The 23,676-nt window shown below is 45.6% G+C and overlaps 1 protein-coding gene across 2 annotated transcripts in view; it reads left to right on the forward strand.

Moving 5' to 3' along the window:
* Positions 1-23,676, forward strand: part of BTBD11 (BTB domain containing 11) — a 306,362-nt gene that overhangs the window by 228,524 nt on the left and 54,162 nt on the right. For both annotated transcript variants that reach the window (XM_043968397.1, XM_043968398.1), the window contains exon 4: positions 15,715-15,867. In XM_043968397.1, coding sequence (XP_043824332.1) covers positions 15,715-15,867 — 153 coding nt within the window. The remainder of the gene's footprint in view (positions 1-15,714; positions 15,868-23,676) is intronic.

Raw genomic sequence — 23,676 nt, forward strand, 5'->3', positions numbered from 1 at the left:
CCCAGCCCCTTGCCCATATTCTTTAGTATCCTTATCAGGGTGGATCCAGGACTGATATGATCTGTGGCCTGAATCATGTGTGGCCATTTTCCTTTATGTAACTATCTCCCAGTTCAGTGCCTGACCCATAGAAATGCTTCTTGATCGGTTGCATCCATCAGTGAATCAAATAAGCAATGATTAAATGCTTAGTATGCGCCCGGCGAGGTGCCTGCTAGAGGACATAAAGTCCAGCCACTTTGTTTTACAGATATCTAGGGGGTTAAGTCATTACCCAAGGCCACTCAGGGCAGCAGAGATGGGATTTGAACCCCGGTCCCTTGACTACCAATCCAATGTTCTTTCTTACTGTACCATACTTCCTCTCCTAATGTAGGGCTATTATCTCCATTTTTATTAAAAATACTTTTGGGGGGGCAGCCAGGTGGCACAGTGGATAAAGCATCGGCCCTGGATTCAGGAGGACCTGAGTTCAAATGCAGCCTCAGACACTTGACACTTAATAGCTATGTGACTTTGGGCAAGTCACTTAACCCTCATTGCCCTGTTCCCCGCCAAAAAAAAAAATACTTTTCTCAGAGTCAGAATTCTTTCAGCATCATCCAGGTTTAGGTAGGTTAGTAGGATGGGAAGAACAGTGGTCTGGAAGTGAGGACATCTGGGTCTTGATGCCTGACTCTGCCACATACAAGCTACAAGAATTTAGGCAGATCACACTAGTAGAACATTAGCAGCTAGGGGGTGCCACAGTGCACAGAGCGCTGGACCAAGACTCAGGAAGAGTAGAGTTCAAATCCAGCCTCAGACACTTACTAGCTGTGTAGCCCTGAGCAAGTCACTTAACCTCTGTCTTCCTCAGTTTTCCCAACTGTAAAATGGGAATAGTTGTAGCACCTACCTCTGAGGGCTGTTGTGAGGTGACATAATAATTGTAAAGTGGCATAATAATTGTAAAGCCCTTTGCATAGCATGTGGCACATAGTAAATGCTATGTAAGTTTTTGTTGTTGTTGTTATTTCACTTTTGCAATCCTGAGAGTGCTGTATAAATGCTAGATATTATTACCTTGTTTCTCCTTAAAGAAGCAATTTAGTAGTGTTTCCATATTTGTGTTTTCTTTGGCACCCAAAAGTCCAAACCCAGAGATGGAATGGACAAGTCCTTTTTTAAATGGGCTTCAGTCTGGGAGCAGCTCGGTGGCATAGTGGATAAAGCATTGGCCCTGGATTCATGAGGACCTGAGTTCAAATCCGGCCTCAGACACGTAATACTTTGGGCAAGTCACTTAACCCTCATTGCCCCCCCCCAAGTAAATAAATAAACAAACGGACAAATAAATAAGCAAATTGAATGGGCCTCAGTCTTCCCATCTGCAAAATGGGGCAGGATAGGGAGATGAACTAAGATGATCTGGACACAATTCACTCTTCACTAATGTTTTGAGGCTTACAAAGTGCTTCCCTAGCAGTAGGGAGAACAGCAGGCAGATAACGAATCTGATCAATGCCCATTTTCCTGGTCCAGTGATTTTCTGAAAACAGACCTGATGACTTCTCCACTCAACAAATTAAGTACCACAGACATATATTGAGTAGCCACTGTGTGCAGAACACACTGCCAGGCACTGTGATGATAAACTTAGATAAGATACAGTCAGTCCTTGGCTGGGACAGGTTTCCTGCAGAAATGGGATTTGAACTGAGTCTTGAAGGAAGCCAGCAATCCAGAGGCCAGAGATAAAGAGGGAGAGGGTTCCAAGCATGGGGGACTGCTAGGGAAAATACCTGGAGGGGGAAGATAATATTAGTGACCTAGTACCTAGAGCACCGAGGGGTTCAGTAACAAAGTGTCAAAATCTGGACTTGAACCCAGATCTTGCCTGGTCATCCCTCTTTCCACCGTGCCAAAGTGGCTCTCAGGCTGGTAATACAAGTGTCAGAATCCCCATTTTACAGGTTAGGAAACCAAGGCATGGAGAAGTTTGGGGTTTTTTTCACTACCCAGGATTGCACAGCTAGTAAGTTTCAGGGTTGAATTTAAATAAATCCAGGTTGTCCTGATCCCTTGTTCAATGTGCCATTGACACAAGCACTATGATTTCCAAAAACTGGATGGAAGACTGCATAGTCTTGTGGGTAGTGATTCGAGAATAGACCTATATTGAGACTGGAGGGGCTGGGGTTAAATGGCCTAGGAAGTCCCTGCTAGTCCTTTGTTTTTCTCACATGCCTGGGGTGACCTTTTGGGAAGGAGAATCATGTGCCTGCCCCCGCCCCCATCTCTCCTTAGGCTTTTCCCCCTGCGGCTATTTTTTTGGAGCTCTCTGCCCTCTCTTTTCTGTGGCTGTGGCTAAAATCAGAGTTCCCTGGCAGAGGCCTATACTCTCACTTCTAAAGTCCCATGCATAATTTATGTCCTGGAATTACAGTCTCCGGAGACCTATTCACAGATCGTTGTCATGCCCTCCTTTCAATCTGGTTACTTCGAAGAGGCAGAGTTCTCCTCTACTCTATTCATTTTAATTATCTTCCCATTAGATTTTCAAGTTCTTACCTCCAGTCAAGAGGCAATAGAACTCTATACTTGGCACCAGAAGATCTGCGTTCAAATTCTAGTCCCAACTCATAGCCTCCAGCAGAATGTAAATATATTGAAGACTGACTGTTTTTGTCTCCATATGCCTGGCACACAGCAGGTGTTTAATAAATGCTCATTGATTGGTTGATTGATGAAAACAGAAGCAATGGAAGATCTCTGCTCAGGGATATTGTAGAGTAGATCCCTATTCAGTTCTAGATCAGCTTAGATCAGTGGTTCTTAAATGGAGGTCAACAGAGCCCCCCACTGATCTATCCTCAATCAATCTTCCATGGATACATTTCAGGAGGTCTGTGAATTCGGATGGGAAAGTATCTTTACTTTCACTAATATTGAACTGAAATTCAGCAATTTTCTTCATTTAAAAACATAATTCTGGAAAAGGGTATCTACGTTTCACCAGAGTGGGGATTATCCCCAAAGAGATATCTGACACAAAAAAGGCATTGGGTGGTATCTAAGGTTCTCTCAAACCATCTTGTGTAACCATGAAGACCCATGTAAAATATGCATCAGATGATCATAAAGCTAGATGGTATGGGGGGGGGGGAGGACACCTAGACCATTCCCCTCATTGTACAGGTGAGGGAACTGAGGCCCTAAAATTTCACCCCAGGTCATAGGTGTACATCACAAGATCATAGATTTAGAGATACAAGGGGGCCTAAAGAGCCATCTAGTTCACCCACCCCTATTTTACAGTTGAGAAAACTGAGGCCCACAGAGAGGGGATGGTTTTCCCAAAGTCATCCTGCCTTTTAGCGGCAGAACAGAAATCCAAGCCCAGTTCCTCTGAGCACAAACAAGGTTGGTTGCTCTCCCTTTTCCTGGCTGCCTTTCTTCTTTGCCCTCTGTGCCCATCCCCACCCCCTCAACCCTCCAAGGAACCTCTTTAAGGATCATTGACAGTAGAGTCAATGGCCGACATTTTCACATGCCCTTACTCACTCAGATGCTGACACAGCACAAATTACGGCTCAGCAATTACCAAGTCCTTGCAGCAGCTCTGGTCCTGACTTCTGTAACCACCCCCTGGAGACCTTGATGTTCTCATTATAAAGGAGGTCTCCATTTTCAGGGTAGAGGGGCTCATCCTTCCCTCCAAGGCACCTCTAATGTTCAATGGATGCAAAAAAGTCCCCATCTTTTAGCCAGTGTTGACCAGATAACATGTCACAGAGGCACTGTGGTGCCTTGGAATGAGAATTGGATCTGGAGTTCACAGGCTCATAGATTTAAGGCTGGGAGGAAACTTAGAAGCCATGTAGTCCACCCCCCTCATTTTACAGATGAAGAAACTGAGGCCCAGAGAGGCTAAATTCCCCTCCTAAGGTCATATAGATAGTGACAAGGGCGGGATTTGAACTTAGATCCTCTGACTTCATTGTTCTTTGAAGATCCAGGTTCCACAGCCAGCTCTGTCACTTACTCTCTGTGTGACATCAGCCAAGATCCATCTCCTCTCTAGATCTTAATTCCTTCATCTGTAAAATGAGTGGATGATCCCCAGAGTTTCTCTCATTCTAAATCCTATGATCTGAACTCCATCCCTTAGTGTGTGTTTAGCATAGTGCCTGGCACATAATAGGTGCTTATTAAATGCTTATTGAATTAAATTGTATAGATCAACTCCTTTGAGCCTCAATTTCTTTCTCTGGAAAATTAAGGGTTTAAAAGAGATGAGCAGGGTGCAGCTAGGTGGCGCAGTGGATAAAGCACCAGCCCTGGATTCAGGAGGACCTGAGTTCAAATCCGGCCTCAGACACTTGACACTTACTAGCTGTGTGACCCTTGGCAAGTCACTTAACCCTCTTTGCCCTGCAAAAAAAAATGATCAGGCTCAAATCTATGATTCTATGACTTGATCACCATAAGCCTTTCTTGGTTTTTTTAACAATCCACATGGCCAGTTTTGTTGTGTTCTGTTTTGGGGAGGGTGAAGATGCTGATGATTGTGTCATAGAGAGGACAAGGTGATGGTGAGGCTAGCCTGTGTTGAACCAAGGACTCAAGGTCAAAAGAGCTTAGGGTTCGAGTGATAGCTCAGACATTTGCCAACACCTTGGTAACCAGGTTGGAATCCAGTTTTGTCAAAAACTCCCTGTGGGGGCAGCTAGGTGGCGCAGTGGATAGAGCACTGGCCATGGAGTCAGGAGTACCTGAGTTCAAATCCGGCCTCAGACATTTAACACTTACTAGCTGTGTGACCCTGGGCAAGTCACTTAACCCCAATTGCCTCACTAAAAAACCAAAAACAAAACCCAAAAATATTCCCTGTGACCCTGACCTCTCTCTGGGCCTCAGTTTCTTCATCTGCAAAATGAAAGAACTGGACTGGTTGATTTCCAAAGCCCTTACCAGCTCTAAATCCTGTGATCCTAGCACTAGCCTTCACTATGGTGACCCTTTTGAGCTTCAATTTCCTTATCTGTAAAATGGGGAAAATAATACTTCTGCTACCTGCCCCATTTCCGGGATGGCTATAAGGAAATCTCTTCAGAAGGCTAGGAATTTGGAGAAGTCACATGACACAGTGGAAAGTGTGCTGGATTTCTCGTTGGAGAACTGAGTTCACATCCAGGCTTTTCGACTTACTAGCTGTGTGACCTTTGGCAGACCTCTTCAACTCTGAATCTCATTTTCTTCATATGGAAAAGAGGGTTGGAGTAGATGACTCCAACGGAACCTTCCAGCTCTAACTCTATGATCCCATGATGCTCGAATCATGAAATGCACAGACAGAATCCCTAAATACTAACCTGTGGAGGGTCTGCACCTCAACCCCCAGGATAAAGGGTAAGGAGAGAAATTTTAGAGCCAAATGAACAAAACCAAACCAACTATTTTTAGATCCTAAATGGCTCCAAAAAGTAATAGGTGTTTTGTGACATGTTATTTTATATTTAATCTTATCACTGTGAGATACTATTATCTCAGAGGAGCAATGTTAGGAGGAAAGTATGATTGGCAACAAAGAGTGTGGGGTGGACAGAGCCAGAGGAACAAACATTTATTAGGGGCCAACTGTATGCACAACACCATACCACGCGCCAGGGCAGGGGAAGTGGTCTAGCCCAACCCAGACAATGCCACCTGCTTTCCAACCATCTTCGTGAAGTGCTCCCCCAAGGGGTAGAGGAACCGGCCAGCTCAGATGCCACTTCCCTCTTGAAGTCTTCCTTGATTTTCCACTCAGGATCCCCCCAGGTGGATTGCTTTCTCCTTTGAATTCTCATCGAAATTTGACCATCCCTTCTCTTAGCTCCTTTTTCCATCCTCTCTCTCAGCTCTTTACCACATTCTATTTTGTAATCAAGCTGTCCCGGCATGTGACTTATTTCCCCTATTAGATAATCAGTCCTTAAGGTCAGGGACTGAATAATGTTTATCTTTATATTTCTATCAGGACTGAGCACAGAGTGGTTGCTCAGTAAATGTTTGCTTGAATGATTGAATGAATGAGTAAACATTTATTAAGCTTCTGCCGTGGGCTGGGCACTGTGCTGAGCTCAGGGGACTACAGATAGAAAAGGGAGTGGGTACCTGCCTTCGAGCAACTTACATTCTAATGGGGAATGCAGTTCATTTAAGTCAGGGCCAGGGAGGGGAATTTTAGTCTTGGGGAGGCAGAGAGAATGTGATTTCCAGGCTTTATTGCAGGTTTCTCCCTTATATGTGCCCACTGGTCTACCTTCTCTTCCTTGGACCCGGCTCTTCATCTCCCACCTCCAGGCTTTTATCCCATGTCTAGAATACAGCTCCTCCTCACTTAGGCTTCTTTGGAGCCCCATCATCCTGTAAAGTTCAATTCTTGGGTGACTTCCTAAGAGGAGTCTTTCCTCATCCCCTTAGTTATTAGGTTATCTCCCTCATCTAATTATATACATATATATATATGTGTGTGTGTGTGTGTGTATGCATTATATATACATATATGTATATGTTATATATAAATATACGTAAAATATATATTTATTGCACATATATACATTTGTGTATATATGTATATAGATATTTGTATATATATATATATTAAATTGTTTCTGTTTATATTAGAACATCAGCTCACTGAGGTCAGGGATTGTCTTCAGTTTTTGTGACCTAAGCATCTAGCATGATGCTTTTATACTTTTTTTGTTAACCAGAGCTATAGTTATATGGGATAGAGGACTCCTAGTGTGGAAGCTCTCTCCAACATCTAAGATACATCAAATCATCAGTCATTCACAATCCTAGGAATGCTGAGAAGTCACTCAGCCGGTCTCTGTCAGAGGCAAGATTTGAACCCAAGATTTCTTAACACAAAAGCTTATTTCTTCTATTTACTACACCGTGTTGCTTGTGTGTCTTGTAGGCAGTACCTGCTTAAGAAATGCTTGTGGGACTGGATTAGAATTTTTTTTGGTGAAGCAGTTGGGGTTAAGTGACTTGCCCAGGGTCACGCAGCTAGTAAGTGTTAAGTTTCTGAGGTCGGATTTGAACTCAGGTCCTCCTGAATCCAGGGCCAGTGATTTATCCACTGTGCCACCTAGCTGCCCCAAGAAGGGCTTTTGAGCAACCAAAATAGACAGAATGAAAATATAGTGGGGAAAAAATTCTGGCACTGGCATCAGACGACCTGATTTTAAATCTTGATCAACCCTGGAATACCGTAGAGCCTCTTGGATCCATAATCCCTTGGGAAAGGTCACCTAATTATCCAACAGAGAAAAATGAGTAGATGAAGAATGACTGTTGTCCAGATTATCATTGAGCTCATCCATCAGTATAGATATCTTGGATGGATTGCACAAGTAGACAGTGAGCTAGACACACAACTGAACAGAAGGAAAAAAAGAAGTGAGATTGCTTTGGGATATTGTAAAGTTCTTTTAATGACACCAGATGTCCACCTGAAACAAAGGGCCACTTTTACATGGCTGTATAGGATATTGCTGACTCAGGATAGGGAAGGAACTGAAAATGAGTACCACCCAGAGGGTAGTATAGGGGGGATATGTTGGGCATGAACTAGCTGTAAGACCTTAGTAAACTTAGGAATTACCGTGGTGAAATGAAGGCTGTTTTCAAAGAAATGTATGAGCAAAAAATGGTGAGGACTCTGGGTACCATGGACAGCTCCATTGGTGTAGCGCTATCAAGAGAAATTGAGGAAGCACCTTGGAGCACTGGCCCTGGAATCTGAGGACCTGAGTTCAAATCCCACCTCTGATACTTACTACCAGTGTGTCCTTGAGCATACATTTCATGCTTCTAAATCAGAGTTTATTACTCTGTAAAATGAAGAAGTTGGATTAGTTGGCTTCTGAGACCCCTTCCAGTTCTAGAGCTGATCCCCACCCCCACCGTGACCCCCACTCCCAGAAAACTACAGAAGGACATAAGAGTTGACCCAAAATGGGCTGCAGTCTTCATCACAGGAGGGGATACCTACATCAGTAGGGTAGCAGATCCATTGACGTATTTGTATATTTCCATCCAAAATGCTTACATATTTGGGAAGGGCAGAGAGGGAGGAGTGCTTAAGACACTCGACCCTCAGGAATCCAGAAAACTAGCAGTAAACGCTCATTACCAGAGGTTTCCAGATGGTCCAGGTATTGCTGTGGTCCTGCCCTGCCTGCAGTGAATTCCTCCATCTCTTAGCTCCATTTGCATGCAGATGTCACATAATTACAGTGGGTATTGCTATGGAAACCAGTGCTACACATTTTCTCCTATCAATTTATCCTCCTTTCTGCCACTACCTATTTCCCTGGAATTAGCGCAATGCTCAAACTGCTGTTGACCTTCTAATCCCCTCTCTACAACCTGGAAAGGCTCCAGAGAAAACAGCAGAAATAAGGAAAGGTCTAGAAAACAGTGGCATGAGTCAGTTCATTCAGTCCAGTAAATCTTTACTATCTAGTTCAAAGTCCTGGTTTTACAGATGAGGAAACTGAGGCTCCAAAAGGTTACATGACTTGTTCTAGATCATGAAGCAAGTGAGGGCAGAGTTTCATAGTATAATGACTTAGTACTGGAAGGGTCTTCAGAGGACATCTAGTCCCATCCTCCTATTTCATAGATGGGGAAACTGAGTCCCAGAGAGGCCATGGGATCTTGGACACAAGACCATAGAAGCCATCTCATTCAACTCCCTCATATGTCACACGTGGCTATGTGCCACGGTCACATAGCTAGTATGTATCAGAGGCTTGATTTGAACCCAGGTCTTCCTGTCTCTAAGTCCAGCACTCTTTGCACTTCCTTGGAAAGTGACTTTTCCCAGTTCACACAATGTCAGAGCTGGTATTTGAATCCAGATACTCTGGCTCCAGATCCATCACTCTTTTTTTGCAGGGCAGTGGGGGTTAAGTGACTTGCCCAGGGTCACACAGCTAGTAAGTGTCAAGTGTCTGAGGCCAGATTTGAACCCAGGTCTTCCTTAATTCAGGGCCGGTGCTCTATTCACTGCGCCACCTAGCTGTCCCAAATCCATCACTTTTGCCACAAAACTGCTGCCCCAGTCAGGTTCAGAACCTCAAGGTCCAGTAATTATCTTAGCTAGGTGGTGCCATAGTGCATAGATCACCGAGCCTGGAGGCAGGAAGACTCGTGATTCTGAGATCAAATTTGTTGGAAAGGATGCAGGAGTCCAACTCCCTCATTTTACAGATGAAGAAACTGAAGCATAGAGAGATAAAATGACTTGCCCAGGGTCACACAGCTAGTCAGTGCCTTGAAGTAGGATTCGAACTCTAGGTCTTCCTGAGTCAAAGTCCAGTGTTTTAGCCACTATGCCATAATGGCAGGAGAGACCTCCTGTATTTGAATCCCTTCAAGCTGCTTAACCTCTCTGTGCCTCAGTTTCTTCACCTGTAAAATAGGGAAATGTGTGATAGGAAGAGTAGATGAGCTGGGTATATGACAAGGATAAAGGATGACAGGTGGATAGCCATAGAACCCCATTGGTATCTTCAAAATGTCAGGAGTTAGGAAGGCCATCATCATCAAAATGACAAATAATTAGTCCTCACAATAATCCTGGGAGGTGGTAACTTGTTCTTACCCCCATTTTAAGGTGAGGAAACTAAGGTAGATGGATATTAAATGACTTGCCCATGGTCATGTAGCTCAGGGCTTCTTAAACTTTTTCCATTCATGACTCCTTTTCACCCAAGAAATTTTTATACAACCCCAGTTATATAGGTATATAAAACATGTATACTTAGTCTTTTACTGTTGCCAAATTTTTCATGACCCCCACGTTGTTACATGAACCCATATGGGCTCTTGACCCACAGTTTAAGAAGCTTTGATATAGCTAATAAGTGTCTAAGGCCAGATTTGAACTCAGGTCTTCCTGACTCCAGGTTCAGCATTCAATCCACTGTACCCCCAGCTGCCCTGAATGTTGAATGGACCTCCTGTCTCAAACTTATGGGATGACATGAACAAGAGTCACATAAGAGCAGTAAGCATGGATGAGTTAAAACCTGTACTCTGAGGACATCACAGTCACTTGTGAAAGTTTATAGGCTTAAGAGAAGCATCTAGTCCCAAACCCTCATTTTACAAATAAAAAACTGGGGTGCAGGGACTTGAAATTATTTACCCAAGGTCAGCCAGGAAGTCCCCCAAATCAGTGTTCAAACTCTGTCTTTCTGACTCCCAATCTAGCTGTCCTTGCTTTCCCCCATGCTGACTGCTGCCGGTCCTGGCCAACATCATGGGGGTTTATGAAGGCAGCATTTTGCAAACCTGAAAACAGTAAAGAAATGGGAGACATCCTCCTGGTTTCAGCCACCACCATGGTCCTTAAAACAAAGTAGGAGAGACTTGGAGCACCATCCACACAGAAAATAAAACGGGGGAGGAGGCAGAGGGAGATGCCTTTTCTCCAGTTGTTCCCCATGCCTGGCTTGTTCCCCCTCCTCACCTCCAGCCCTTGGAAGCCTTGGTTTGCTCAGCATCTTGGCTCCGGTTCCATCTTCCGCAGGAGCTCAGCTGACACCCCCCACACACACACACTTTGTATTCATTTTGTAAAGAATAGGGTTAGAGATTGGACCTGAAATTTCAGTGGGAAAGAAATCCCAGATGAGGAAAGTCCCTCTACCAAAGCAGATTTGCCCCTTCTCTGAAACTTGTGGTCATAGAATGTTGCCCGAGGCACTGAAGTTAAGTGATTTGCCCAGGGTCAGAACAGCCAGCCTATGTCTGAGACAGGATGGTGTAAGAGAGAGTGTCATTAAAAATCTCACCTCAGATGGGATTAGCTGTGTGATCCTTGTCAAGTCACAACCTCTCGGCCTCAGTTTCCTCATCTGTAAAGTTATATGCCATCTCCTTTAAGGCCCCTCCAAGCTCTAAAGCTGTAATACTGTGATCAACTCAGATCTCTCTGCTTCAAGTCCAAATGTATATCCACTACACCATGAGACTTCTCATTTTCTATACAGTTCTCACATACTTAGATATTTATCTGTTGTCTTCCCCATTAGCATATAAGCTCTTTGGGGGCAGGGGTGATTTCATATTGTCTTTCCATAACCAGTGCTTAGCACAAATCCTGGTACATAGTAGGTGCTTAATAAATGCTTACTGATTGATTGATTAGTTGATAGAGAGTCTTCCTGGATTCTGTAGCTGAAAGAATCTTCTCACTTTTATACCCTGCCCCCCTCCACCTCCTCAAAAAAAAGGGAAAGGAAATAAAAGGAAAAATCATTTCTCTGTATGCACATGAATTGGGTTGTTTTCCCCAAAAAGGGAATCAGTAAAGGATGTAATGAACTCGAAGGTTCATTGAAGTAGAAGTGATAGAAATAATAAAGTGACATCAAAGGGAGAAGAGACAGCTTCTTCTTCCACAGAGAAGCTGGGAGGATGCTGGAAACCAGGGGTCCAAGATTCCATATCCAAATATTCTGTGTCAGACTTGGTAGAGGTGAGCCCTGCTCACACTATCCGATTTTTCTCTTCCCCTGGACTCATCAGACATGGGCTGTGTGATCCAAGCAGTGCAGGGGGTGGGGGTTGCAGTTGCAGCCCAGCATTGGACATGAAAGGCAGCTGCTGAGAGGGAGGGGCTGAGGGTTTGGGATGTGAGATTGATGGGGCAGGGTCAGAGTGAATTCTGTGTGTGAGACAGACAGAGAAGAGACAGAGGAAGGAAAGAGAGGAGATAGAGGGGGAAGAGGGAGGGAGAGAAAAGAGTGGAGAGGAAAGGGGAAAGAGAAGAGAGGAAGGGAGAGAGAGAGGAGAAGAGAAGATGAAGGAAGAAAGAGAGAAGAGAGGAAGGGAGGGAGGGGAGAGGAGAGGGGATGAGAGAGAGAGAGAGAGAGAGAGAGAGAGAGAGAGAGAGAGAGAGAGAGAATGAATTGATTTCTAAAAAGAAAGTCTCCATCTTGGGGCTCAGGGAGCAATGAGATAGGCCAACCTAAGGAAAGGCAGGACCTAGAGATTAAGCAGCACCTCCCATCTTCTCTTTTCCCCCTATCCCTGACCCCCACAATAGATCATAAATTACATGAGTTAAGAGGACTTCTACGCAGGTGGATGGAATTACGGGAATCTGGTACTCCATTCTCACCTCCATTTTACTCTGCCAAAGTGCTGGATTGGTCTCAGGACCTGAAATAAAGCTTAACCTGCAAGTGTGTGTATGAGTGAATATGAGTGTGAGTGTGTGAGTGTGTGTGGGGGGAGGGGGGGGTATACGTACCAGAATGGGGCAGAGTTAGCCAAGCTGTAAAACCCTGAAGTCATGTTGGCACAAGTGCCAGGCCACTTGTTACACAAAGGGGAGAGACTTGAGGACAGTCCTAGGTCCTGCTGACCTGGAGCAGCCAGATTCAATGCAGTTTCCAATCAATAGGTATTTATTACGCATATTTGCCATCTTTGGGAGAGGCGATAACTCCAGCCTGTGGCGATCTCTGTCTTTCCTTACTGCTGATATCTCTGCCCTATAAGTTGGCACTGTATTCTTTCCTATTAAAGGCAGCCAGGTATGGTGGATTGAGGGGCAAAGAGTGGTCAGTCTGGACCATAATATGGAATGTAGTAGAACTATAATGTGGATTAGATAAAACTCGGGCCTCAGAAAGGCAGGAGAGGCATGGAGGAGGGGAGAGGGATGTTATTCTCAGCTCTGGGAATAGCAGGAATAGGGATGACCCCAGAACGTTTCATGGGCATTGAGGAGGAAACCAACTTAACTGGATTAAAAGGTCAGAGGTTTCCTGCAAGATAAGGTTGGGCAGGCAAGGCTAAGAGAGGAAGGCTTGACCGAGACCCAGGAAAAGGGACAAGAAAAGGTCCATGGAGAATTCTGGGTAACGATAACATAGGCATGGAAGGTTTGTAGTGGTAACCAATAATAACAATGATAATCATATCAACTAGCATTTATATAGTGTTTTATGGTTTACAAAAGGGTTGGTATATGTTAATTCATTTGATCCTTGCAGTAGTCCTGGGAGGACAGATGAGGAAAGTGAGACTGGGTCAGCATAAGTGATTTACCCAGAAACACAACTAATAAGAGCCTGAGTCTGGATTTGAACATGGGTCTTCTGTACTCTCCACAGCCCCAGATGAGGAAGCGGGATGGCAGCAACTTGAGGACAGGCTCTCTTCTATGCCTTCTATGCTCTTTACATCCCAACACCTCATACCTAGGAGGACGTTAATACACGGCTGTGGAATTGAACTGATTTGACCAGCTTGGTATAGGTCAGAAGCATGGACCCAAGCTTCAGGAGGCTCTGAGTCCCAAGAATCTAGAACTAGAACATACCCAACAAGAACACACAGCCTCTTCTCATCCTTAGCAAGCGTGCCTGGCCTCTGAACCTAAGTCTGCCTCTCTGTAACCTCCACTCTTTGCTCCTAGTCCCTCCCTCTGGGGTTGGATTAAATAACCTTCTTGTATTTGGCCCAAGTTCAAATCCCAGCTCTGGGCTCCTTGGCCTCAGTTTCTCCATCTTTAAAAAGAGAGAGTTGGTCTAAGTGGCTGATGATGGCCCGTCAACTCTACACCTGCAAGCCTCTGACCTTGGCAGAGGAACCGCCCCGCTCCCCCAGCTCCACCACTGCAGGGTCCATGAGCTTCCCTCTTTGTGGTCCTCTGAGTGCCCTTAGGGCCCTTCCTCCCCATCCCTGCTGCCACCAGGAACTTGACCCTGAAAGAGTCACTGTGCTGAACTAGCAAACTCCAACAGGTGACCCTCCTGGCCCACATGAGGGGCATCAACATAGAACAAGGGTTGAGAAGAAATAAGACCTCCACTCCCAGCCTCCCTCCCTCCTGTTCCCTTGGGGCTGGGGGTTGTCACCCATCTGGACTAGGTCACATCAGCAAAGTCACCTTTTGTTCCTGCCTTGAGAAAATTAGAAAGGGAGGGAGAAAAAGGCATGAAAGGAAAGATGAAAGGAAGACCGAGACTGGCTGGCACTTTGGTTTATAATGGGAATCTCTGCCAGGGCCGGGCCTGCTCTGGCCTTCTTAGAACATTGGCTTTTGAAGGGACATGTTAGCTATTTAGCAGGGCAAAGTATGCTTGGGAGACTATGATTTATCAGTCTAGGTACTCCAGGAAGTAGAGAGGAGCGCTGGCCCCACTCCCCACCCCCAATGCAGAGCACTGGCCCCCAGCAGCGTCCCTTTGGCCCAGGCCCGGGTGTTTCATCCGCATAGGAAACTCCCATCATCTAAATTCATGCAGCAGTGGAAAGGGCATGGGATTTGGAGTCAGAGGACCTGGGTCTGAATCTGGCCTCTTTCTGTTGCTCTCTGGGCAAGTCATTTTATATCTCTGGTCCTCAGTTGCCCCACCTATAAAATTGAACTTTAAATCTATAAAATCACTTAACTTTTCTGGACCTCAGTTTCCTCGTCTGTAAAATAGAGACATTGGACGATATGGCCTCTAAAGTTTCCTCCAATTATAAATCTACGATTGTATTATCCTTTGCTGATTAAGGTTGGTGACTGCTCCAAGACTAACATAGACTAAGTTAACCAGATTAACTGGCCTAAGTCTAACTCAGAGTCTTCAGGGCTCTGAGAGGTTAGGCCACATTTGTAGTCACACCAACAGTAGTGACAGAGACCATTCTGACCCTGAGGCCTTCTCTCTAAGCACTGAGCCATACTGTCTCCTCGTCATATGTCCATGATGCATAATCACTGCCCTTATCCCCCCACCAAAATAAAAACACATAAGGTTGGTATTTACTAGCCATGTGATTTCATTACCTATAAATGGAGGGGGTTGGACCTAAAGGGATTTTAGAAACCTTTGAGTCCAACATCGTCATTTTACAGATAAGGGAACTGAGGCCCAAGGAGGTAATAGCATTTAGGATCATAGAGTTCTAGCTAGACCTCAGAGGCCATCTTGTCTGGGACCCATCCAAGGTCACACAGGGAGTATGGGACAGTTCTGGGATTTGAATTCAGGTCTTCCGATTTTAAATCCAGAGCGTTCTCCATGGTACCAGCTCTGCACCTACATACATGTGTGTGAATGTGTCTGTATATAGATGTCATGGAGGTGATGTTAGGTGCTTTATCACTCACAAATTATACAACAAGCTGGTGGATCTGAGTGCAGAGAGCTCACAGAACCAGGGAAAAGCAAGGAGATGGGCCCTGGGAAGGAATATATATATATATATAGAGAGAGAGAGGGGGGGGGGGGAAGGGAGGAAGGAAGGAAACCTATTTGGCAGGGGGGGAGCCCCAAGGCCAGAGACAAGCTGCTTGTGCTTCCAGAGAAAGGCATGAGGGCTGAGGAAGCAGCTGGGAAACCAGTGAAGAGGCAGGAGGAGGGAGGGGAAGGAGTGGGTTCTGTCAGAACACAAGGAAAAAGATCTTTTCAGAATCAGCGGCCTTCCCGATTGCCTGCATCTGTATTCTGCTCCCGTGCCCAAGGCCCACAGGGACCCCAGGAATCAGAGCTTCAGGCCACAGGGGAACTGGAGACTGAGAAATGAGCCAGCCACCCAGCTCTTCAGCCATCGCTGCCCACCAGGGTGGTTAAGGGGTCAGCTGCTGGAGAACCTTGTGCCTGGACTTAGACATACCAGTGCTAATGGCCCACTCCCACCTCCTATCCCTTCCAGGCCCTTCCTGGTGCTGCCCCCTCTGATGGAATGGATCCGAGTAGCCGTGGCTCACGCTAGTCACCGACGCAGCTTCTCCATGGACAGCGACGACGTCCGCCAGGCCGCCAGGCTCCTGTTGCCGGGGGTGGACTGTGAACCCCGGCAGCTCAAGTAAGTCCTTGGCATCTGAGGGGGGTGGGGAAGGGGAAGGGATGGGGCAAGGAGGAGAGAACGACTAGTGATGGTCCCCAGAAGCCGACAGCCTCTGCCTGCTGCCTTCCTCAGTAAAATCCGGGCACCAGAGAGGACGAGCCTGCTCAGCCGCGGCTTGTCACTGGCTACTCCATTCCTGACTGAGCCTGAGCCTGGCTCCCCGTTAGCTAGCTGCGTAAATGGTGTGTCAAGGAGATGTGGCAGTCTTTCTAAAAAGCCATTCTTGGGTCCGGTGTCGGGGGGAACAGATTATTAATAACAAAGGGCGCTGGAAGCTGGGAATCATTATCTCTGCATTCACTACCCTCCAATCTTCTGATCCTGGAAGACAGTTTATAGGCATTTAAATACTTTTCATCACCCCAACTGCCCATGAGGGTGCCTTAGACAACAGAAATGCACTCAGTCCAAAGTAAGTCTCTTTGGTTCCCCCAAAAGAAAGTGCAAAAGGAGAATATTTCATATGAATGTCTGCTTCTGGGCTAATGTCAGTTTCTCCCTCTCCCCCCTCCCTCTCTCTCCTTCTCTCTTTCTCTCTCCCCTCCACCCCCTTCTTACAGTTGTCTAACAGTGTCCTTAGAGAAGAGATGCTCAGCCTACAGGCTAAATTGCTAGACCCTTGCCTTGTGGAATGCAAATGATGTTGGGGGGGCAGGTCCCCCAGGGCACCTCTGATCAGCCCGAGGTTTGTTCCTCAGGGCACCAGCCAAGACTCTTACGCTTTGACAATAGCAATCTGTCAACAGGGGAATTATTCATAGACTCAACTTGCGGTCCTCTGTCCTTTGGGTCTGCTCTGGAGACTCCCTGGCATTCGAATGAGACCTCATTTCTCCTCAGGTGACAAATGCTTGGTTTCTGAGCACAAAGCTCTGAAAGCCATGTTTGGCAGGAGCTATTTCTCATGTTAACTCAGTGGAGGGGGAAGGGAGCAATGGAAAGAAGCCGAATTTGGAGCATTTGAACCTGGGTTCAAATCCTAATGCAGGGTGCCTCTGGGATGGCCCTTTGATCTCTCTGAGACTCAGTTTCCTCATTTATAAAAAGATAGAGGCAGACTAGACGGCCTAACAGATCCTTCCAGCTCCAGGTCTAGGAATCTGTGGTCCTGCGAAGGAGGTAAAGGGTTAATAATATAGTAACTCACATTGGTTTGACAATTTAAGGATGACAAGGGATCTTCCCTGTAACAATTTTTGGGGTAGGCAGAATAAACATTACCCTTATTTTATAAGTAAGGAAATAATTTGCGGAGCTGTTATTAAATTTGAGCCAAGTAGGGGCAGCTAGGTGGCGCAGTGGATAAAGCACCGGCCCTGGATTCAAAAGGACCCGACTTCAAATCTGGCCTCAGACACTTGACAATTACTAGTTGTGTGACCCTGGGCAAGTCACTTAACCCCAATTGCCTCACCCAAAAAAAAATTGAGCCAAGTGCCAACCCTATGAGATACATACTGTCATCTTTCCCTTTTTACAGATGAGAACACTGAGCTCCAGAGAGTGAGTGGCTTGCCCAGGGTTAGACAACTAAGAAATGTCATAGGTGGGATGAGCCTCAAATAATGGGTATCTCACTCGCTGTGGGCCATCTAATCAGCTCTAAGTGTTAGAAGGTGTTTCCTTATTTAAGTAAGCTTCTACCCATTGCTAGAACTAGGGTTCTGCCCTCTAGGGTGGGCTTGGCTGTTTCTACAGGCACTTTCAGGTCAGGGTTTTATGATGAACAAGTGTCAGAGGTAGATTCTGAACTGAGTAATAGTAATCACTAACATTCCTATAGCACTTTAGAGTCTGCAAAGCTTGTTCTATATTTCATTTGATTTCTTCCCACAGCCCAGGGAAGAGGGTGCTGTGCTGTTATTATCACCCCCCACTTTTATAAATGAGGAAACTGAAGTTGAAAGAGGTTTAGTGACTTAACCAGGGTCACACAACTCATAAATAACTGAAGTAGGATTTGAACTCGGGTCTAACCATTCTGCCTTCTAAGTCCAGCCCTTGTCCACTGCACCACCTGTCTGTCTCTCTTGACACTTAGCGATGAGGAAACCAATACTTCCCAAAGATGCCCTTCCGAAGCTCATGTTGAACACTGTGACCACTGACCAACTCTGCCTCTCTCTGAAGGCCCAGAGAGATGACGCAACTTAGGGTACTAAATTTGTTTATATATATATATATATATATATATATATATATATTTTTTTTTTTTTTTTTTTTGCGGGGCCATGGGGGTTAAGTGACTTGCCCAGGGTCACACAGCTAGTAAGTGTAAAGTGTCTGAGGTCAGATTTGAACTCAGGTCTTCCTGAATCCAGGGCCGGTGCTCTATCCACTGCGCCACCTAGCTGCCCCAAGGGGTACTAAATTTGAAACCAGAAGAGGCCTTGGGAGGTCAAGTCCAACCCATTCATTTTAAATGAGAGCAAACTGAGGCTCAGAGATGTGAGCCGCTCACCCAAGGTCACATGGATTATAAATGTTAGAAGCTGGATTTGAACCTCGGTTTCCTGTCTCCAAATCCATTGTTCTTTCCACCACACCAACCAGAGTCACCAAGGTTGTAGAGCTACCCTTAAACTCTGAGCCCAGAGTGAAAGGAAGTATCCTTATGTCCTTTCCTGGATATTTCCCCTCTCAGGAAGGGTCCTTGGCCTCACACCTGGCTCATCCCTTGAAATGCCAGCCAGCCCTTCCCCTCCACATCCGCAGCCTGTGACCTTCCCCACCCCCACCTGAAGAATCGAAAAGGAAGGGCAGCTTCTCACTGCAGAGAATTGGGAAGGGGCTTGGGGGAGGATGGGAAGGGACTGACAAGTATTTTCCCTATGACCTGAGAAGCCTCATTCTCCCTTCTGAGCCACATCTTTCTTATTTGAACAATTGGAGGTAGGGGATGACTAGATCCTGGAGTGGTTTGCCATTTCTTTCTCCAGCTCATTTTACAGATGAGGAAATTCAGGTAAACAGGGTGAAGTGACTTGTCCAGGGTCACACAACTAGTAAGTGTCTGAGGCCAGATTTGAACTCAGAAAGATGAGTTTTCCTGACTCCAGGCCCAGTGCTCTATGCACTATGGAGCCACCTAGCTGGCCAAAAGACCTGGGTTCAAATCCTACCTCTGCTACAAACTACCTTGTGACCTTGGGCAAGTTCATCTGGAAAATGAGGATCCTGACTTTGATGGTTTCTGAAGTTCCTACCAGGTCTAATTTTATGATCTTAAGCTGCCAGACTGGGTGGGGCAGGTCATGCAGCTGCTGGGCTCTTCACAGGGTGTGGTATCTTTGTGGGACAGGTGGATCTCACTCTTCATTGGGTAGCTGCATTTTTTAAAAATCTCTTCAAGTGACCAGCTCTGCTGATACCGCCCTCTCTATAGATAAAGTGTTACAGTGCTCTTTTCAAAGACCCCCTGGCTGCGATTGGCCTCTCCCCTCTGACTCCCTCAGAACCTTGGATCTGAGGTTTCTCATCTCCAGGCAGGAGAGAAGGGAGGTCTGTACTCTTCTTTTTGACAAGCTTTCTTGGTAGAGTGAGTTCCCCCAAAGAAGAGCTCTACCTCTGCTTAAGGTGATTAGCGCCCCCTTAGCCAGGTACTCTTCCCAGACTCCTACTAGGGTCTTGTGAAGATGCAAGGCTGGAGACAAAGGTATGAAACCAGTGTGTGTGGTGGAAGCAAGTCCATTGTCTGGCTGGTCTTTTCACATGCCTAACCCAAACCCTAAATGCAACTGGCTGGTTCAAACCTCAGCCTCTTTCTAAGGTATGGAAAGTTTCTTTCACAGCTGAAAGGGTTTTTTCCTTTTCACATTTCAAAGTCTGTTTTGCCCCCTTCCTGCCTTCAGCTTTGCTAACAGACCAATGCATCATGACCCTGTCTGAGCCTCAGTTTACTCATCTCTAAAAGGAAAACATTGAACTGCAAGGTCCTTTCAAGCTTCTCCATGACTGTCAGTGCCTCAGAATCCTCCTCTGTAAAATGAGGGGGTTGGAGTAAATCATCCCTGAGGACCCTCCCAACTCTCAATACTGTGATCCTTCCTGTTTTCTGTATAGATCTTTGATCCACAGGAGGAAAATGACCTGAAAATGGCCCACACCTCCCACTGTGTTCCTGGCAAGTGGGAGTGTGGGCTGGTCCCATCCACGGGCTGACCTCTTTCCTCTTTTAATAAAAGGCTCTCACCAAGTGCCTTTGCACTGTGGCACTCCAAGAAGGGGACTTTGAAATTGGTGTTTGACCCTGGAGAGTCGATGGGGTTATTAGCTTATGTAATTACCCACCAGCTGCCAACCCTCTCCCTGGAGGGGGGCACAAAGTGGAACATGGGCAGGAACGGTCAAGTGTTCAGAGGCAAGACGGGATTCTCGGTGGGGCCTGTCGAGGGTGACCTTGGTCAGCTGCCTCCTCTGTTTCTGCTTTTCTCAGCTTCAAGAAAACCTCGTGGAGAGGGTGTGAGTTTGTTCCCAAAGAGGATAATTGGTTGCAGCTGCAGAATCTCAGCTGATTAGGCGGCCTTATTGATCTTTGATAAAAATATCAAAAACCCAAATCTGCTCACTCAGAATCCCTTTTTGGTGCCTTCTATTTGAAATAAAACCATGTCCTATGAGGCAACCACCCTTGTAAGAAGAGGGAATGTTTACTTTGAAGGAGAGAAGATGGGGTAGGGGGAAGACAGTATCACCAACTGTGCAGTCAGAGAGCCTGAGTTCAAAACCTGCCTCTTCTGTGTTGTATGTACCTAGCTGTTTACTTGTTAGAAGGCAAGATTTTTGGGGGGGGGGGGGGTGTGAGGCAATTCGGGTTAAGTGACTTGCCCAGGGTCACACAGCTAGTAATTGTTAAGTGTCTGAGGCTGGTTTTGAACTTAGGTCCTCCTGAATCCGGGGCTGGTGCTCTATCCACTGTGCCACCTAGCTGCCCCTAGAAGGCAAGCTTTTTGAGGGCAGGAACCGTTTTGGCCTTTCTTTGAATTCTCGGGGCTGCTATAGCACAATGCCTGACATATATTCAACACTAAATAACTGTTTTTAGACTGATGACAATGTGACCTCTGGTAAATCATTTACCTCCCTGGGGGGATGAGTTTACTCATCTGTAATATGAGGTAGGTTGACTAGATTCCTCTGAAGATACTTGTAGTCAGTCATTTCAGTCGCGTCTGACTTTATGACCCCATTTGAAGTTATCTTGGCAAAGTTACCAGAGTGGTTTGCCACTTCCTTCTCCAGCTCATTTTACAGATGAGAAAGCTGAGGCAAACAGGGTGAAATGACTTGCCCAGGGTCACACAACTAGTTAGTGTCTCAGGCTAGATTTGAACTCAGGAAGATGAGTCTTCCCGACTCCAGGTCCAACTTGCCATCCACTATGGTGCCACCGAGCTGCCCATCTGTGAAGACCTCGCCATCTCTAAATCTTTGACCCCATGATCCTTCCCTGCCTGGCCTTTGGTTTGGTCATCTGTAAAATGAGGCTTAGATTCCAACTCTAAATCTATGTTCTATGATTTATCTTCACTTTAGCAAATAGAACACTGGACTGGGTATCAGGAGACAGTGGTCATCATCCCCATCTCCATAACCAATCAGCCCTGTGACCCTCATGTTAATAATAGTTGATGTCTCTTTAGTCAATCAGTCAACAAACATTTATTAAGCACCATACTATGCACCAGGTACTAGGGGTAGAAAGAAAACAAGAGGCAGTCCCTGCCTTCAGTGAACCCCCAGTTTGCCAAGTAGATTCCTCATAGAAGCATTGAAGTAAGAACTGCAGGTGTCATTTTCATTTTAGTGATGAGGAAATTGAGATCCATAAAAATGGCAGAAGCTAGATTTGAACCCCAGCTTTCTTGGAGTCTGGGATGGAGGGAAGGACTTGGAGCCAGGGTTCCCTGAGTTACAATGTCAGCTTTGTCACTTATTAGCTTCTCTGAAACTCAGTTTCCCCGTCTGTAAAATGACTGTGTTGAACTCAAAATCTGTGAGCCTAAATGTCCATTTCCATCTCCCCTATTTCCCTTCTCTGGGTATGTGTTTGATAATCTGTTCAATGAGGCAGAATTGAATGATTTTGAAGGTCTCTTCCTGTCATGTTGGCCTTGGGGGAAGAGCATCTAACTCTCTCTCTCTCTGGACCTGAGTTTTCTCATCTGTAAAATGAGTAACTTGCTGGACTCAATGATATCTCATGTCCTCTCCTGCTCTACATTTTAGGATTTAATGCAAGGTGCCAGGCTACAGATGGCAGACGCTGCCAGCCACTTCTCCAGCAGCGTTCTGATTTCCAGTTTGTGCCAAGCAAGGCCAAGAATAGGCATTTACCAAATCACCCTCAGAAATGCACTACTTTAGTAGCATCCTCAGAACTCATCATCACCAGCTTCTGATTTCCCAATAGAAGAAGGAAATTTACCAGCAGATTCTGGGAGCAGGGGGAAGGTATCATACAGCTCCTGGTACATCCTGGATGCTTAATAAATGTTTATTGATTGATTAATAAATGCTTGTTGATTGACTGTAGGGCTAGTGGGCTCTACTCAACCATAGCCACCAATCAAATACTCATTAAGAGCCTACTGTGTGCCAAGTTCCATTACTGAATTTAGTTGGATCCAACAAGTCCCTGTTAATGCCCTGCTTTTATGTAAAGCACAGAGGAAGGTGGTAAGGATACAAAGTCAAAATGCCAAACTGGCTCTGCCCTCTAGGAGTTTATAGTCCAGAATCCAACATTTAAAGAGATTAATGTAATGTAGTATAATATATGATATAATGTAATGTGATACGAATTATATTGTATTATATTATATTATAATAATATAATTTGAAGATGGAGAGAGCGTGATGTAGAGGGCCACCCTGCTTCTTCCACTCCACTCAAGCCACTGTTCACAACTCCCCTCTAGCCCATAGAAAAATTGAACTCTGACCCTGGATCCATGCTAGGTTCTGATAGGCTAACAATGATCTTACCTTGCCTGGTCTCAGGTCTCTGCAGCACCGTGCTGCCCCCCATGTATATCCTTTCAACCTAACTTTCTACCTCCCCTTTCTATGTTGTCTCCTCCCATTAGAATGTAAACTCCTCAAGGGCAGGCACTGTCTTGCTTATTCATATTTGTATCCCCAGCATTTAGCATAGGCAACTAGATGGCTTAATGGATAGAGTGCTGGGCCTGGAGTCAGGAAGACCTGAGTTCAAATCTGGCCTCAGACACTTATTAGCTGTGTGACCCTGGGCAAGGCATTTAACCTTTGTTTGCCTTAATCCACTAGAGAGTGAAATGGCAAAACCACTCCAGTATCTCTGCCAAGAAAACCCCCTGGATGGTATTGGTGTTCTGCAGCCCATGGGGTCACAAAGAGTCAGATATGACTGAGCAACAACAAATTCTATATTCCTTTAACACAGTGAATGCTGGAACCAGAATTTGAATCCAGGTCTTAGATGGAAGGTCTGTGGTTTTTTCCATAGCATCATACTCCTTCCTTGTGTATGTGCTGTATCATTAGTCTCCTTAAAGTGCCATGAAGACAGGAACCATGCCTTATGTTCTCCTTGCATCCTCCTTGCATCCCTTTGTCCCATTTCCATTGCAGGTACCCTCCACAGTAGAAGGAATCAATCAGTCGGTCGATAAACATTTATTAAGCACGTACTATGTGCCAGTCACTGTGCTAAGTGATGGGGATACAAAAAGAAGCAAAAGACAGTTCCTGCCCTCAAGGAGCTTACACTTGATAAATGATACT

The sequence above is a fragment of the Dromiciops gliroides genome, chromosome 5, assembly GCF_019393635.1.
Source record: "Dromiciops gliroides isolate mDroGli1 chromosome 5, mDroGli1.pri, whole genome shotgun sequence".
Taxonomy (NCBI): domain Eukaryota; kingdom Metazoa; phylum Chordata; class Mammalia; order Microbiotheria; family Microbiotheriidae; genus Dromiciops; species Dromiciops gliroides.